The following is an 18,602-nucleotide window of genomic DNA, read 5'->3' as shown; positions in this document are numbered from 1 at the left end:
TCATACTATGTATAGATAGATTCCCTACTGCCCGAACTCCTCCAAACACCTCTTCCCTTTGTATATCATATGCCACACACTGTATTAAGACATGTTCTATAGTCTCTGGTTGAGAGCAATACAGACAATTGCCATCCGGATGTTTACCAATTCTGAACAGACTCTGATTCAGTCCACAATGTCCTATACGTACCCTAGTAAGTACCAACTCTTCCTGTCTATTTTTACCTCTAATTATTCTCTGTCCTACTAACCTTTGAAACTTATAAAGATGCCTTCCTTTTTGTTCCCCATCCCACATACCTTGCCAAGTCCTAGTTACATATTTTTTAATGAGCAGCTTAGCCTCCTGCCTGCTTAAGGGCACTGAAACATTAATAAAGTCCAGCGTAAGGGCTCGCTTTGCCAACATATCAGCACATTCATTGCCCTCCACCCCCACATGAGCTGGTACCCACAGAAAGCCAACTGATAAACCCAAATGCTGTAATCTGAGAAGGATCATGAGGACGTCATAAATAATGTCTATCCTTGATGACTTTTGACTGTTCGTTAGGCTTTTCAAAACAGTCTGAGAGTCAGAACATATTACTGTTCTCAAGGGCCGTACATCCTCGACCCAGAGCAAGGCCATCATAATGGCCACCAATTCAGCTGTAAAAACTGCCACATAATCTGACACTCTCCTAATAAGTTCCGTCTTAAAGGTTGGAACATACACTGATACTCCAGCTCTTCCTGAATCTGGATCCACAGATGCGTCTGTATACATTTTGAGGTCATATTTATAATAGAGATCTAAATATGATAGTGTTACCTGATCTTTCATCACCTGCTTCCCATGTTTCTTAAACTCATTTTGCAATTTTAAGTCAACTTCCGGCATTGGAAATAGCCAAGGAGAAATTGGTGCAGCAATCACAGTTTTACATAAACTGAGACTTTCCAAATTCATTTGCTGAGCCAATTCACCCGCTATCCACCCAAAACTTTTACCTCTGCTATCACCATGTTCCCAGCAATCCCTTAAAACTATATTAGCAGGATGATCTATATCATGCCCTTTTATTCCCACCCAGTAGGACATGGCTAACTGCTGACGTCTAATGTCCAGCGGTGGTTCACCCGTTTCCACTAAAATCGCTGGGTTTGAGGAAGATCTAAAAGCCCCACAGCATACCCTCAATGCTTGTAACTGAACTTTATCTACCTTCTGCAACACAGTTTTTGAGGCAGACCCATAAACAACACTACCATAGTCTATTGCTGCACGAATGAGAGAGAAATATATCTGCATTAGCGCCTTCCTACTTGCACCCCAGTCCAGTCCAGCTAGACATCTCATTACATTAATACTATGTTTACATCTTGATACCAATCTATTAATGTGAGACTGAAAAGTTAGTTTACCATCCATCCATACCCCCAAATACTTAACTTAAATTGCCTGAGTTTTATTCACTGAAAATTTGAAACCCCATTTAAATGCCCAGTTTTCTACCGCATTGATGGCCAATTGCATTTTCTTCTGGACCTGCCCTACATTATGGCCTCTTTTCCACAAAGCCCCGTCATCTGCATATAATGACTTTCCAATTCCTGAATCAACCATAGAAAAAATATCGTTAATCATTATATTAAATAATACAGGACTACATACACTACCTTGCGGTGTACCATTGTCCACAGAATAAATTGCAGAGTAACTAGCACCTACTCTAAATTGGATAGACCTCCCAAAAAGAAAATCCCGAATCCAATTGAATAGTCTACCACCAATTCCCATGTTATACAGCTTAACTAAAAGACCTTCTTTCCAAATCATGTCATACGCTTTTTCAATGTCAAAGAATACTGCCATGACAAACTCTTTGGATACCTGAGCCTTCCTTATGTCTGATTCCAGGTATAATACAGCATCTATAGTGCTACGACCTTTCCGAAATCCACTCTGGTAAGGAGACAATAATCCCCTTCTCTCTAGTTCATACAACAAACGTCTAACAATCATTTTCTCCATAAGTTTGCACAGATTTGAAGTCAGAGCAATAGGCCTATAACTAGATGCATGTGATTTGTCTTTCCCTGGTTTTACTATAGGAACTACCACACCATGCTTCCAAGAATTGGGTAGGCTTCCTTCCTTCCATACTTTGTTAAATAAAGCTAAAACACACTGAAGAACTCTATCTGATACATTCCTCAACATAATGTAGCAGACCTCATCTTTCCCAGGTGCAGTCTGCCTAGCTGACTCTAATGCCTGTTTCAGGCATTGAGTTTCATTGAAACTCAATTAACATTTGAAAGGTATGAAGGGACTTCAGAGCTCGAAACGCTTTACGCCGACTTTTAACACTCGCTGAGCACTCAGACGTCCACCACGGAACAACTTTCTTTCCCTTCCCACTGTTCGTTTTCCCAATAGCCTTGACTGCAGACTTACACAAAAGATTCTGAATCTTATTATTAAAAGTCTCCACATCATCCTCAAAAGAAATCTCATTAACCCCAGCCTCACATAAATCCAAAAACATACCCCAATTTGCTTTCCTAAAATTCCAACGTTTTACCTTCTCTATATCATGGACTAGGTCCAGACTTATTCTACACCAAATTGGAGAATGGTCACTACCCACCAGGACATCCTGCCTAACCATCCAATCAGCTATCCCAGCCAAATCACCAGACGTCAAGGTCAAATCTAATGCAGAAAATTGCCCCCGTGCCACATCAAACCTCGTCCCCTCACCTGTATTAAGACACACCAGGCCAGTACATTCTAACATTTCTTCCACTACCCTACCATTATGATCAGACTCCTTGCAACCCCACAAAGCACTGTGTGCATTAAAATCACCACACCATATAAATCTATGATACCCTTGGCCACTCACTTTTTCAAGAATATCCAAACTCAGTTTGTCACAAGGATTATAAAAATTAACAATCCGCACAAAACAGGAACCGACCCATACATCCACCATCACACTTTCAAAGTCTGCATTCACCTCTACTATTTTATAACTCAAATCTTGTTTAATAAACATTGCAACCCCCCCTCCAGAGCCCGTCACCCTGTCCCGTCTGACAACCTCATATCCTTGTATCCTATAATCCAGACGTGGGTTTAACCACGTTTCCTGAACACATATAACACTAGGTCGTTCATTGCTACTATTAATATATTGCTTAAAATCCAAACCATTTGCAATCAAACTTCTCGCATTCCATTGCAGGAGAGTAAGGGCCACCATCACATGCCACTTACAGACTGTGAAGTAGCAAACTGCGACATTAAGGACTCATTTAGTTGGTCAACTGTTACACCTTCCATAGCCAGATGTTTCTCGGCTGCCCTAAGAATAATCCTAATCCTTTCAGTTCTGCTATCTGTTTGCGCTGAACAGTTAACTACTTCCACCATAAACGCGAGAAATTTAACTTTGTCCAGGACTAGTACGTCCCTACGGACCAAGCTCTGCCCATCCTGAGGTTCCCTCCTCTTCAACTGTTCCTGTGATGACTTGTGCTCTTCACCTAACTTGACCTCCTTTGCAGCCTCAGCATATGACAAACCCTTAGTAATCCTTACACGTTGGATGGTTTGGGCAGATTGATAAACCTCACATCCTCCAAATCCTGCACTATGCTCACCTCCACAGTTACAGCATTTGGGTTTTACTCCTTTTCCACAGTTCCCATACTCGTGTTCTCCCCCACATCTAGCACATCTCAATTTCCCTTTGCAAACTGCAGCAACATGACCATATGCTTGACATTTATAACATCTAAGGGGTGGAGGAATATACGCCCTCACTGCATAACTCAAACAACCCAAATAAACGCGAGCAGGTAATTGAGCTTCATCAAACAATATCATCACAGACAAACTGTCAACCTTTTCCCCAGCTTTACCTATCTTGAGACGTTTCACCTCTCTCACCTTGGCCCCTTGCACTCCAGATTTAATCATGCCTTCTGTCAGGTCAGTAGAAACCCCACTGATAACTCCTCTAATCCATGTTCTAGTGGAAAAAAGAGAGCACATTACCTTCTGCCCCGCCAACATCTTAATCTTTTGTCTTTACACATTTGCATGACCCTCCCATCCCTTAACGGCTTTGCCCAGATTACATCTCCTAGTGCTTTCTTCAGATCCTTTGTCAGTTTAATAGGGTTCAAACTTGTACAACTCTCAGACAAAACCTTGATCACCACTTTGAACTCTTTGTCACCTCTCTGATTAAGTTCCTGGTCATTAGTCCCATCTGAGGCTGATCCCCAACTTTTCTTCCGTTTAGCAGTCCTATTTTCAACTTTCTTCCACTCAGAATCAGCCGCAGCTTTCCCACTCAAACTTTCAGGTTCACTTCCTGACTCAAACACCGCACCATCCTCCGGCACCTCTGACCAATCCATGGTTCCGCCCCCGGTTCCTCTCGACGCTGCCATGTTGTTTGTGATGAAGGCCACGGAGCAGGGTTGCCAGGTCCAACAAAATATATCCAACCCAAACCCAAAGTCTAAAACCCACCCTTCCGAAGATTAAACTAGCCCAAAATATTATCTGTCACACGTTTAAAGCAAAAGTTATTAATAACTTATATAACATTAATGTTTTATTATAAGTTTTATATCCCAGTCAAGAACATTTAATAGTAACATAAGTAGCAAGACAAGATTTATCCTTTTTTTTTTTTTTTTTTAAATTGTCTTCTGATTTCTGGTTAAAAAAAAGAAAGTGCAAACGGTATTTGCTTTTTCATTTTAGTGTTTTCATTTCAGTTTTATTTTTGGCAGCATGAATAGGAGAGAGAGAGAGAGAGAGAGAGAGAGAGAGAGATCACAACCTAACCAGAAACAAGAAATCACAAGGTAATTAATAAAAATGTTAAAGGGGAGAGGAGAGTTCAGGAGGGGCAAGAACAGAAAAGAGTAAGAAAAAGCTTTTTTTTTTTTGCTAATTATGTTACTATTAAATGTTCCTTACTGGAATATAAAACTGTTATAAAGTAAATAATAAAAAAACATTTTACAATATTATTAATGACTTTATGATTAATAGAAATACTCATAATAAATACCTTACTCTACTTAGTCGTGTACTCATAGTTGTTTTGCGATTTGCTTCAAACGTGAGACAGAGAGATATTTATTGGTCTAGTTTAAGGGCGGGTTTTAGACTGAGTTTGCGCTGTTTTTTTTCTCGACCTGGCAACCTAGCCCTGCAGTGGAAAAGCGTTCAGACTGCAGTTCGCCTGTGATCTGTAGTTCTGAACCGGTCCGAGAACCATTGCCATCATAAACACACTCTGACAGGCAATTAACATTATGAAACAAAAACACGTTGAGATCTGGCTTCACTTAACATCTTAAAAACAAAACTTCTACATCCATCTATAACTTCCATCCATTCATACCATTTTTAACCGAGCTGCAGAGCCCAATTTTCAACGTCTAAATAAAGGTAATCACGGACCAACCAAATTTACCCGCAAGTAAAAACGTCTGGAATATGGGACGAAGCAGTGTTTTACACTTCAGCTGCTTTACTACAACATCAGGTTTAAAAAACGCTATATGATTAAAACTGATTTTAATGAACTGGAACATAAAGCACCCCAAAATATATTGTTGCTTATATGTTCCTGTATGTATTATTTTGGAATTCAAGAAAAAAAAAAAACTCAACCATTAAAACCTTTCGCATTCAAAGTATATATTTATCTCTTTATATACCACTCCTTACTCTATACCACACGAATACACCCTGTATGTGTACGCTTACAGCCACAATGATTATCAAACTAATTATCTAACTATTCCTATAATTATTCCTGATTGATAAATCAAGAGTCAATTCTGAGGTCAGAGATCAACGCTGTTTTAATGCATAAGAAGTGAATCAACACACTTCTGCTATCTGGGATGCGAGTTAAATAATTAAAGATATTAAAGTGTAGATAAAGTTAAAATACAATCTAAACTTAACCTCTTACAGCCCAGTCTGAACAAGATCCAATTTACATTTACAGAGTTTTTCCTCCATCAGAGAGAGAGTGAGGAGTAAAGTGAGAGTAAACAGTGAGTAAAAGTGTAGAAGAGTTCTTTACCTTCAGCAGATCAGCTCCTGTTTCTCTATAAGGACTAGAGGTGGGCGGGTCGATCCAAATATATTGATACCAACGCTGTTATTGGTATTAAGCAATACTTGTGTAAAAAGATCGATACTCAAGCTTGCTTTTTTTCTCCCCTCCCCTCCCCTCCCCTCCCCTCCCCTCCCCCTCTGGTCTTTTGTTGTTGCACGTGTGTCACGTGGCTCAGCGGAGCCAGCCAATCAGCCAACAGGTATGGAGAGGACAACCTGAATATATATATATATATATTTTTACACTCTATGTATTTAAGAAGAATAGAATTGCACTGAAATGAAGAAAATGACTTATTTTTTAAATTCTTTTTGTTAAGAACAATTCTATTTGAAAAAAAAGAAACAAAGAACTAGAAAAGATGTCTAGTGAGGGGAGAATTTTTGTTTTATTTTTGTATTGTGGCTGCTCCTTTTCTATCTCAAAAAATATTTACTTCCCTAACGTGAAGGCAAACTTTGTTTTTGTTACTGTTCCATTGTTTGGCAAAATTTTATCCTAGATCTTTTGGATCCTTTGGATCTATGAAGCTTAAAATATTCAAAAGTAACGGTATCGATATCGGAAATACTGGCCCTGGGTTGTTTTTTGGCAGCTTGCAATCTTAGTGCATTACCGCCATCTACTGGACTGAAGTGTGATTAAATTGTGTGAGATATGATATAAAAATATATATTTATATTAAAAAAAATCTAAAGTCTTCTTGTAGTTTGTGTATCTTTTGTAAATTTTATGACTGCTTTGACTGTAGGCTCTGTACCACCTAAACTATTTTTTTCTAAGTTACAGAGTTTTTTGTTACCCTCTCAAGATGTTCTCTCTTGTTAGAGTAATGCCTACGTGTATTAAATACATGCTTTACGGTTTCAGTCTCAGTACAGTATAGGCACATTCCGGTCTCATGTTTTCCTCTAGTGTGTAAACCACTATTCAGTCCAGCTGGACTATCCTTATCCTGGTGAACCAGGTTTCCTCCTGCTGTATTAGTGAACTGAATTTCCTGACTGTTATTACTGTTGTTTACTATATAAATACCTGCCTTTTGTCTCCTTATCCCATTCATCTTACCAGATTTTTTTATTATTGTTTTAAATTCTGATTTGCTTAGTGTAACCTGTACTTCTACTTGGTAATTTCAGTTATTTTAGTGCTTCTCATTTTATACTGGGGCCAGCACCTCCACCTGGACTGGATGAAGAGTTTAAACCTGCCTCTATTTGCCAATTAAATGTTGCAAATGTTGGTAAATGGACAAATTACACATAGTTTAAAGTTGAATATATATATATATATATATATTAGTGGTGGGCCGTTATCGGCGTTAACGTGCGGCGATAATGTGATAATGTGATATAAAACATATCGCCATTAATCTATTCTAAAGTTGGGTTGGGAGCTGGGTCAAAATAGGTAATAGGTAACCAGCTGTTTCTCCGGAGAGGATTTTTTTTGGGGCTTTGATTTGGCGCCCCCTCTAGTGCAGCGCCCCTGACATACGCTGCATACCCCCTTTTTGCGCCACTATGTGTGTGTGTGTGTGTGAAGAAGAAAGCGTGGGATTGCCAGTCTACACGAGTGTTTACACGCGAAAGCACGTGTGTATCCGCCGGTTCTACACCTTTTCTCTGCGTGGTACGTTCAGTGTTGAGCGCGTGTGTTAAAGGAGAGGCAGTATGGAGAAACAAAAGCGGAAAAATGTGTAAAAATCACAGACGTTCGCTGCTGTAGCCTCCACGTCCTCCGTAGGTGAAGCAGCAGACCGGGTGTGATGGAGAAACTGAGGGACAGACTGAGCAGGAATGTGAGGTAGTAACGTTAGTAAAGTTAGGATAACACAGGGACTTAGGTATTAAGGTTAAAGGTGTGTTGAAAGGCTGCATTGTTTACATTGTTACATGTTTTAAAAAGCACTAAAACAAGTGAAATAACATATTTTAAAACTAATAAATAATCAGTTAACTTAAAAAGTAGGTGTAAAAATATAAAAGTAATATTAGCAAGAGGTATGCCCACACAGAATAAGAGTCAAATGCTTTTAAGACATAGTCGTGTTGCATGAATTCATAAAGCAGCCCTGTTTGTAGCCTGATACAAATACATGTTATAGCTGTTTAAAGGAGTTATCACCTTTAACCTGAAGAATTAAAATTGAGCTGTTATATTAGAGAAAATCAGAACATATATATTAGACATGAATTTATTAACCCCGAGTACATTTTATTGAGCATGTTTTTTTTCTTCAAGTATCAAAGTAGAACAGCTTTCTCAAGCAGTCATTGATGCATTTTGGAAACAGGAGATGAGCCCCTGGTCTAATGCACCCTCTGTATTAAGAAACCCTATCTCAAAGACTGACTTTTAGTCATTACTTGGGTAGCACGCATATTCTGAATGAGCCATTTTAATCTAGATTAATCTAGATTAATTTCAAGATTTCAGTGAGATTAATCTAGATAAAAAAAATTAATCTATGCCCACCCCTAATATATATATATATATATATATATATATATATATATATATATATATATATATATATATATATATATAATTTTATTATTGCATACAATATGATATGATATGGCACAGCCCTGAGATAATATATGAATTTTATCAGATTTGTAACAGAAGTCAATGACCCAGAATATTACTAATACTAATAATACTACACTCCAAATATCTCCATATATCCAGGATTAAAGTAAAATAAATGATAAAGTACAGATATAATCTGTATCTAGTAGATATATAATGGAAAATGAGAACAGTGTGAATTTTTCTTTTGATAAAAACAGTAAAAAAGTAGAACCCTTATGTGATAATTAGGGGTGGGTGATATAGCATCATATTTCAGGCTGTAATATCGTTCACCATATAAAATAATGTTGGTGATATTATTGTGTACGGTACGATATGGCACACTCCTACTCCTGATTTATCTGATTTACTTATTTATTTATTAACTATTATTATATTTTAGTTTCTTGTCAAATCTGACTCTATGGATATGTTTATAAATATTCTTAAAAACTTAAAATGTACCTGTTGATTTGCCCTGTGTCTGTAGTTGTAAAATGTATAAAGAGATTCAATTACAAAAATAAGAATGTGAATCTCAAAAAGAGAGTTGCAAAAATAAAACAAGAGAAAAAGTAAAAACTATACCTGTTTACATCAATTCAGTGCGAACATTCTCTAATTCATATACTGTCTCTTCCAGGATTTACCTGATTCATTCAGCCAATCACAGAGCTAGCTCCACCTTTCAGGACTATGTATAGATTTACAGGTACGTACAACAGGTAAATATCACAGGTATCACAGGTTTGTCACAAGTGTGACAAAAATGCATAGAAGATAAATACAACAGGTAAATATATAGGGTAAATATAAAAGTACCTTTATATATCATTATAGACATGTATCATAGATTGTATATAGCTGGACAGAGCATCGTCTCTCAAAAGTGAAGCCACCACAGGTCAGGCGCCCCCTGCTGTTTGGTTTCAGAAAGCTGTGAAACTCCACCCATCCCCATAGGTTTCAATGGCAAAACAGAACTTTCAACCACGTTTTTTTCTAATATATTCTATATATACTTATATTGTTAAATTTTTATATCCACACAGAATTTGTTATTTAAAACGTTATTCAGTTCTATTTAAAAAAGGTGTGGTTATTGAAAAAGGGCTGGTTATGGGCGGTGCCAATAACAGACCGTCAGCTCCGCTCCGCCCTGCAGCCTGTGACCTCGAGGCAGCCCTCAGGGGCGGGGTTATTTAAATGAGTAGGCTGTCTCTCCACAGTCTTTCTCCCTCCTCTGGTCTCTACTGCGCAGAATCGGTGTCAGGATCGCCAACATGGAGGAAGATTTTAGCTTCATTTTCATTGAATGACTGGGAACGGAGACACGGCGTCCATCTTTTTTTTACAGTCTCTGACATGTACTGATCCAAAATCAGTAAGTAAATATTACACTGAATACAATAAAACCTTCAGTGTGGAAAAAAAGAGTAAATATAAAGAAAACGCATAAAAATATATAATCATACTTATAAAACCATTCATTATTTTTCGTTCCTTCACTACTGGAATACAAAACAAACAAAAAAAACTAAAGAATATTTACGAGTGAGAGGTATTTGGAGATCTTTCTCAGGATGTTTTTCCTCTTTTATCATTTTCTTCCCTGTTGCTGTGAAAAGGACCAGGCTGTATAAAAAGCACAAAAACAAAAGTAGAGAATTAACAGAATTATCTCAAAAATATACATTTATGGCATTCAGCTGATAACTGTATCCACAAGGACTTAAAATGGAATTTTCTCCCCAATTTACGAGGTCAATTACCCAACCCCCCCTTTAGGACCCCCCCCCTTCTGAAATCTCTTGTTTGCTTCTGCTTCAGTTTTTGCTTCTGAGTCCCCCATGTATAAACACTATTTAGACGGTGTGTGAGACACAGTCAGTCAGTTGGTGTTGGAGTTGAGCAGGGTGGAGTTGGGGGAGCTGGGAGCTGCTGAGCGCCCTAAGGTTGGACCGTGCTTTGAATAAAGAGAACACCTTTCTGCAATAATAACCTTTCATAATAACAAAGGAACTTTCTTATAACAATGTTATTGTTTTACTAAACATGTCTACACACATGTTTTCTTAAGCATTTTACTGGATGCATTTCAGGGTTTGAGTTCTTTTTAAAAAATATCAGCATTAGATTGTTAAAATTAAAATATATTAGTGGGTCACTTAAAATGAATTAAAAATCATGATTTATTTTTTTAATGCTGGAATTTCCCTGTATTATTGTGAGGGACAGTAATAATTGTGTAGTTTAGGTCAGGCAGACTAGATCATTTTTACTGTATTATAATATCTCAGAGAGAGAGAGAGAGAGAGAGAGAAAGAGAAATGGCATGAACAAAAGAGAAAGAGAGAGATACAGATGTTGCAAGCGAATGAGAGAGACAGACAGCGTGGGAGCCAAACAAGTAACCTTATAGATATTTAAACTGTATGTTAAATAGTAGATAGTTTCAATATTCAAGTTTATTTGGATCCCCAAAGTCTTCTGATGATACCAGACAAAGACACACAGTTTTATACAGTTGAAAATGGGCTGGACAGTCAGGTGGGCTGAAATACATTTATTTTGTTATATAACTCCCTTCGGTTTCAGTGTCCAAATTTGGTCAAGATCGCCTTTTTAAAAAAAACACGAGTAGCCGAGGCAGAGACCGGGGGCAGGTTAATCTTTGCACTGGCGTTATCTGTCCTAATCTATAGGGAGGCTAACACACTCGGCTCGCTCACCCGGGGAAAGTGTCAGTATCTTGGCCTGCTGCCCACGTCAAAACTGTCCACTCTGTTTATAATAAATCTGTACGTGAACTCACGCACACATGCACACACACACACCTGAAACCTGTCTTCTCTTTTCTTTTAAAAGCTTGATTCTCGTCTATCTTTTATTCACTGATTTAACTTTGTAAATTTTATGCTTAGCGAACTTAGTAGAACTTAGCGAGTTGTAGAGAGCCCCGGCTTTCCTTCAGGGAAAACAACCCCATATGCTGTATTAGACGCGACAACAGAAGCTGCAAGCGAAAGAGAGAGACAGACAGACAGACAGATGGTGACAGCGAAAGAGAGAGACAAAGATACAGACAGACGATGTTAGCGAAAGAGAGAAACAGTGACGGACAGACAGACGATGCGAGCCGAAGAGAAAGACACACAGACAGTGCAAGAAAAAGAGAGAGATAGACAGACAGACAGATGCTGCGTGCGAATAAGAGAGACATGGAGAAATATGGAGCGAGTGAAAGGAAAAAACAAGAGAGACAGATGGAGCAAGCGAAAGAGAGAGATATAGAGACAGACAGACAGACAACGTTAGCGAAAGAAAGAAAGACAGACAGACGACGTTAGCGAAAGAAAGACAGACAGACAGATGGTGTTAGCGAAAGAGAGACAGACAGACAGACGATAGCGAAAGAAAGAAAGAAAGACAGGTGGCGTTAGCGAAAGAGAGAGACAGACAGACAGACAAGCGTTAGCGAAAGAATTTCTGGTTGCCCAGAGCTTTAATATTCAATAAAAACGTCTGGCAGTTTGTTTTAACGGGAGACAGTGGTTTTATTTCTTAGTAATTGTAGTTGGAGTAATGATGAAAAAATTTTAGCCCCGAAAAAAATATGTATTGTCAGAAAAACAAAAGGTTATAGTGATGGGTCTAGCAGTGATCCAAACGGCTGAAACCAACTCACCACTGCAGAGCTCGGATTGGCAGTTTCTAGAATCTGTCCTTTAGTCAGATCTGTCTTCGTCCCACTCCTCTGCAGAACTATCAAAAACACAGATCAACAGTTATCTCTCCAAACAGCCAAACAAACTTCCAATCAATTAATCAATCAATCAATAGAGGCGACATGCTTATCATACAAATATACAAAAGCTTCATTTTATTGGAATGCAATAGAACTACACTCCATATCTAGACTGTGCATTTCCTGCAGAAACTGTGACTACGCCTGCAGCTCAGGTTTCAGATGTTAGGGTGTTGCATGAAGGCTGCTAAGGTGTTACTAGATGATGGGTTGTAAATATGTTTGTCTAATAGGGCTGAGTCCAAAAACGTTTGCTTCAGCTTAGGAGTCCAAATACCTTCGGCTGAAACAGTGAATTGAAAAGACGTCCAGGAGTTCAAAACTATCTGGCTAAATAGTGAAACTGTGCTTGGCCGAAAGTGTCCCAAAACTTTTTGGCTAAATGGAGGAATGCATGTCAAAAAACACAAAAACAAAAACCACTGTTTATATCTCATAGTGCAGGTAAATCTTTGGACGTTGCCATCTTTGTACTGATAATGTCATAGACATATTTATACATAGACTCTGCATAGCCTATACATAGAGTCTGTGTGTGTATACATGTGTGTATACAGACTCTATATATAGGCATTGCAGAGTCTATGTATAAATATGTCTATGACATTATCAGTACAGTGATGGTGGCGCCCGGAGCTCCAAAGAAGCGTTATAAGATGTAAACAGTGGTTTTTAATAAGCTTCTTGTGCACTTTTAAAAGTTCTTAATGCCTCAATTTAAATGTCAGGGCTCTCTGGATTCTACCAAGGGGGTGTGGAGCTACATTGAGACTGGATAACGGTGTAAAAAGCGATTTGCTGGGGCAAAACATGCCCCGGTGCGGCCACTGTACAAAGTGTTGGCAAAAAGCACAAAATTACTGGATCTGAGAAAGCTGAAGGAAAGCGGAGGTGAGGTATTCAACAAAGGTTAGTACTCTTTATCATGTTTAACTACACCCAAAGTCTTCACCTTTAAAATGAAATAATGAGTAAATTGATGCACCATTTAAAATATATTGTCACAGGCTTTAAAAATAATGTTCTTACCTCTCGTTTGATGGTGAACTTTCCTGGCTCTCTGCGGCAGTATGAAGGCGCTGGTGTTTTAGAAGATTCCTCTTAACTGTAAAACTCTCTCCACACTCTGAGCACCGATGCATTCTTTTTTCTCTGGCATGAAGGCTCTGGTGTTTTTGGAGATTCCTCACATTTGTACAGCTCTTCCCACACTCCGAGCACCGATACTTCTTCTCTTTGATATGAAGGCGCTGGTGGTTTTTGAAAATCTTCTTATTCGTAAAACTCTTGGCGCACTCTTCGCAGTGATATTTTTTCTCTTTGGCGTGAATGCGCCGCTGGTGCAGTACAAGGAGAAACTCTGCAGTAAACGTCTTCTCGCACTCCGTGCAGTGATAAGGCCTCTCTCCAGTGTGAGAGTGCTGGTGTCTTTGGAGACAACGCTTTCTTATAAAACTCTTTTCACACTGTGTGCACTGATGCGGTTTGATTTCTTTATGAATGTACTGGTGAGATTGTAGACCACGCCGCCTCAAAAAACTCTTGTCACAATGTGAGCAGTGATACGGCTTCTCCCCAGTGTGAATACGTTTGTGTATTTTAAGAGCTTTGCTGTTAGAAAAAGCCTTCTCGCACAGCGAGCACTGAAACGGTTTCTCATCAGTGTGAATGAGCTTGTGTGATATCAGATTAGAATGCGTGGTAAAACTCTTTCCGCACAACGTGCAGTTAAACGGTTTCTCTCCAGTGTGAATGCGCTTGTGTATTTTAAGAGCTCGCACTTCTTTAAAATATTTCCCACAATCCGAGCACTCGTGAGGTCTCAACTGTGTGTGAGTACTTCGGTGTGATATTAGATTACTCTGTGCCCTAAAACTCTGTCCACACACTGAGCATTGATACGGTTTCTCTCCAGTGTGAATGCGCTGATGTATTTGGAGACTGCGTAGCCTAGCGAAGCTCTTCTTGCACTCTGAACACTGATACGTTTTCTTTCCTGTGTGAATGAGCTGATGTTTTTGGAGATTGCTTAGCCTAGCAAAGCTCTTCTTGCACTCTGAACACTGATACGGTTTCTCTCCTGTGTGAATTCTCATGTGTTCTTTAAGATGTCTTTTTAAAGTAAAGCTCTTCCCACACTCTGTGCACTGAAACGGTTTCTCTCCAGTGTGAATACGCTCATGATCTACAAGATTATTTAGTCTAGAAAAGCTCTTGTCACACTTTAGGCACGGATACGGTTTCACTCCAGTGTGAACGTACTGGTGTTCATCCAGACTGCTCTGTACTCTAAAACACTTCCCACACTCTGAGCACTTATATGGTTTCTCTCCAGTGTGAACGCGCTCGTGTAAGTTTAGATTACCCTTGCTATTGAAGCTCTTCCCGCAGTCTGAGCACTCATACGGTTTCTCTCCAGTGTGAAGGCGCTTGTGTATTTGAAGGCCACACTGTTCTTTAAAACGTTTACCACAATCAGAGCACTGATACGGTTTCTCTCCAGTGTGAATCCGCCGGTGTATTCGGAGACCATTCTTTGTAGTTAAATTCTTCCCGCATTCAGGGCACTGATGTGATTCCTTCTTTTTCACTTGACTCGTTTGTTTCGTCCTGTTAGTTGTTTCATTACCAGTGGAAGCAGGGGTTGTTTTCTGAGAACCGGAGCTTTTAGACACCATGTTTAAATTACACTCTTTTTTTTGCACAGTGGGAGGAATTCCTAATGGAGATGTTTATGCATCTGTTTAAGTAAATTCTTGAACCTTGTTGCAAGAAGACTACCCAAAGCAGGAGAAGACACGAAGCAGGAGGTCCTTTCTTTCTGCAGGAGAAACAGGGGAAAACTCAGTCAGTCATTTAGTTGGGTTATTTTTGTCTACAAAAATTATGTAAGGTTATTGAAGGGAGCTGTACCTGTCTGAGTAACATGTTGATTAAGGTGTTTTTATTGTTTTATTTATCATTATAAATTAATTGTCATTTTATTTGGTTATAAAAAAAGTGCTAAAAACCAGTATGAACAGGTTTAAAAATAAGAGTAAAATGTGTTTAAAATATACAAATCTAAAATATTTTGTTTTAAAAAATAAGTACTTTGATGTTTTGTGGTGGAATGTAAAGAGTCATGTGATGCGAACTAACTTACAACAGCCATAGCTAACACATAGTCAAAAAGGTCTAAAACTAAAAATATACATTTGTGTAATCTTGTGTATTTTGAGTTGTACACAGTATTGTTGTGCGAGCTAACTTGTCTGAGTGTACCTAGAAATGGACTCTAGCTCAAGACACTTCAAAAAACCTTAAAAAGACGTCAATATGACTCGTGCCCATTATTTTTACAACAAAAAATTCCATGCTGTTTGTTCAAACTATGTTCCATTTGTTTGAAGACGTATTTACAACATCTAAATTAGGTTGAATAGATAAATAAGGATGCACGTTACATTTGAATAAATTAAAAGTAAAATAAATATTCCAAGTAGAAAAGTAAAATATTTATTCCATGTTTATTGATATTTAAACTTTAATTTATTGCCACTTCTGTATAAAAACATTTTACAGAGACCAGATTTTTAGTTAACACAATCCTCTCCAAACACTCACCATAATACCCCCCATCAATATCATATACAGAAGCTTTATTAACTAAACACCATTAATTTTCATCCAAACGACAAAGCAAAAATAACTATTATATACTTTAAAGCATAACTATATACTTTTACATACTTTTAACTTGAATTATTCCTCACGCTTAGCCAAACAACGGGTACAGGCTTTTTAACTTAACCTATCTAAGCTAACTAGCTAGCTAGCGTAACGCTAGTTACCTCAGACACATACACAGGGCCTATTTAACTTGATTTGGTAGTAATTGTTGCATACAAACCAAAACAATTATCCATATACTGTGTTTTATGAAGGTTCACTAGGAGTTGTAGATTCTATTAAAACAAAACAAGTTTATTAACAGGAGGCTCCTGGAGAGCCTACCCTGAAGCCTCACGATTCGCAGACCGCTCAGCTTCCAGAGACAGTCTCTGAATCTACAGATCCCTGCGAATCCTAAAGTTGTGTTTCCTGTTTTGCATGAACAGTTCAGCTATACCATGTCCGAAGAACGTGTGGACAATGCACCGCTGGGCTTTCCTGTTTCCTGTATATTTCTCTCTCTCTCTGTTTATATATATATATATATATACATACAAACACACACACATATCTATATATATATATATATATATATATATATATATATATATATATATATATACACATATCTATATCTATCTATATATATATATATATATATATATATATATATATATATATATATATATATATATACACAAATATATATAGATATATAGGGTTACCATAAACTTAAAATAATCAGTTATAATCTAAATTGTCTGATTATATTCAAATATTGTCTTATACATAACTTTATATATCAAAGTTACACAATAAAAGCCAAAAGATTGTCTGTTTTCCTTCACACAGTTGCACAAAAAGGTGGTTTATTAGACGTTTGCCTAGTCCTGCAAACCGAGCTAGCATTAAGCTGGTTCAGTTACCTCAGGCTCAGGATCCACCACAGGTCCTATTAACTTGGTTTCTTAATAATAATAAAATATAGTTAACTAACGTTGAGCTAACTGAGCTAGCTAAGCTAACTAGCTAGATAATGTAACGCTAGTTACCTCAGGCTCAGACTCCATCACGGGTCCTATTTAACTTGATTTGGTAATAAAGTTACACAATAAAACCCACTAAATTGTCCGTTTTCCTCACACAGTTGAACAAAAAGGTGGTTTATCAGACCATACTTAGGTACTTATCTGGCCATAGCCTCGTCCTGCTAACCGAGCTAAGCTAACTAGCTAGCTAGCTAAGCTAACTAGCTAGTTAGCTTACCTAATGCTAGTTACCTCAGGCACAGACTCCATCACAGGTGCTATTTAAGCTTGTTTTAAAATAATATAAAGTTACACAATAAAACCCAATAAATTGTCTTTTTTTCCCTCCCAGTTACACAAAGTGGCGTTTTATCAGATTTGCCTCTGTAACTTAATTACCTAATCAAGTTTAATAGGACCCTTGATGAAGTCTGAGCTAAGCTAACTAGCTAGCTAGCGTAACGCTAGTTACCTCAGGCTCAGACTCAATCAAGGGTCCTATTTAACTTGATTTGGAAATACAGTTACACAATAAAACCCAATAAATTGTCCGTTTTCCTCACACAGTTGCACAAAAAGGTGGTTTATCAGACTTTTGCTGTATCTGGCCATAGCCTCGTCTTGCTAACCGAGCTAAGCTAAATAGCTAGCCAAGCTAACTAGCTAGCTAGCGTAACGCTAGTTACCTCAGGCTCAAACTCCATCACGGGTCCTATTTATAAATATAAAATATAAAGTTACACAATAAAACCCAATAACTTGTATGTTTTTTCTCACACAGCTGCACAAAATGGTGATTTCTCAGACTTTGGCCTTATCTGCTATTAGTCTTATTCAGCTAACCTAGCTAAGCTAACTAGCTAGCTACACTCTGGGGTCTGCGGTCATTCTCACGATGCCATTGCTGGCACTGATTCGTCATAAAAAAAAAATACATTAAAAATTACTATTTTTTTTACTATTTAATTACTATTACCATTTGCTTCTAGTGCTTCCAAAATATTTGAATAAACCCATTAGTTTTTAGAGAAACAGATTAGAAACTGCCAGACCACAAACAGAATTTAGATAAAGTGGGAATATCCAGAAAAATAAATCCGCCTGGTGCTGCTGATGTATTCTGTCACAGTAATAATAATCCATGTAATAAACTATCATCAAAATCCTTATACTTTTTAATTTGAATTCTGTACATAAATAATAAGTAAAAAATAAAAGAGGCGCTGGGTAATTATTTTTTTTATCAAAACATGATCAATTCCATCAAGATTTACAAATTCTGGAAGCATTTACATCTCAAATAATGATATTTTTAAGCAGCACAACCTCAGCACACCCTGGGATGGATTTTTACTTTCTGGACCTGGGTTCGCCCCCAGCCCC

General features: G+C 37.9%; 2 protein-coding genes across 7 annotated transcripts in view; both read right to left on the bottom strand.

The window, feature by feature from the left end:
- The window catches only part of LOC111196219 (zinc finger protein OZF-like), a 29,271-nt gene extending 14,040 nt beyond the window's left edge, over window positions 1-15,231 (bottom strand). Inside the window, exons 1-4 of one of the 3 annotated variants that reach the window (XR_007429983.1) lie at window positions 13,567-15,231; window positions 12,418-12,494; window positions 10,282-10,364; window positions 9,163-10,145 (exon numbers count right to left, since the gene is read on the bottom strand). Coding sequence is in view for 2 of the 3 variants with exons in the window: in XM_049473112.1 (XP_049329069.1) it covers window positions 12,458-12,494; window positions 13,567-15,215 (1,686 nt within the window). In the remaining variant the exon portion in view is untranslated. Of the gene's footprint in view, window positions 1-9,162; window positions 10,365-12,417; window positions 12,495-13,566 lie in introns of those variants that run through there. The other 2 variants (XM_049473113.1, XM_049473112.1) reach the window with 2 other exon arrangements.
- The window catches only part of LOC125790017 (gastrula zinc finger protein XlCGF26.1-like), a 76,453-nt gene that overhangs the window by 57,610 nt on the left and 241 nt on the right, over window positions 1-18,602 (bottom strand). The window contains exon 1 of one of the 4 annotated variants that reach the window (XM_049473103.1): window positions 15,229-15,355. The exons of 2 other annotated variants lie outside the window; for them this stretch is intronic. The gene's annotated coding sequence lies outside the window, so the exon portion shown is untranslated. Of the gene's footprint in view, window positions 1-6,116; window positions 6,252-15,228; window positions 15,356-18,602 lie in introns of those variants that run through there. One more of the 4 variants, XM_049473109.1, reaches the window with a different exon arrangement.

This window comes from Astyanax mexicanus, unplaced genomic scaffold (genome assembly GCF_023375975.1).
Source record: "Astyanax mexicanus isolate ESR-SI-001 unplaced genomic scaffold, AstMex3_surface scaffold_34, whole genome shotgun sequence".
NCBI lineage: Eukaryota > Metazoa > Chordata > Actinopteri > Characiformes > Acestrorhamphidae > Astyanax > Astyanax mexicanus.
The sequence above is the reverse complement of the archived record's forward strand: the minus strand, read 5'-3'. Positions and strand labels throughout refer to the sequence as shown.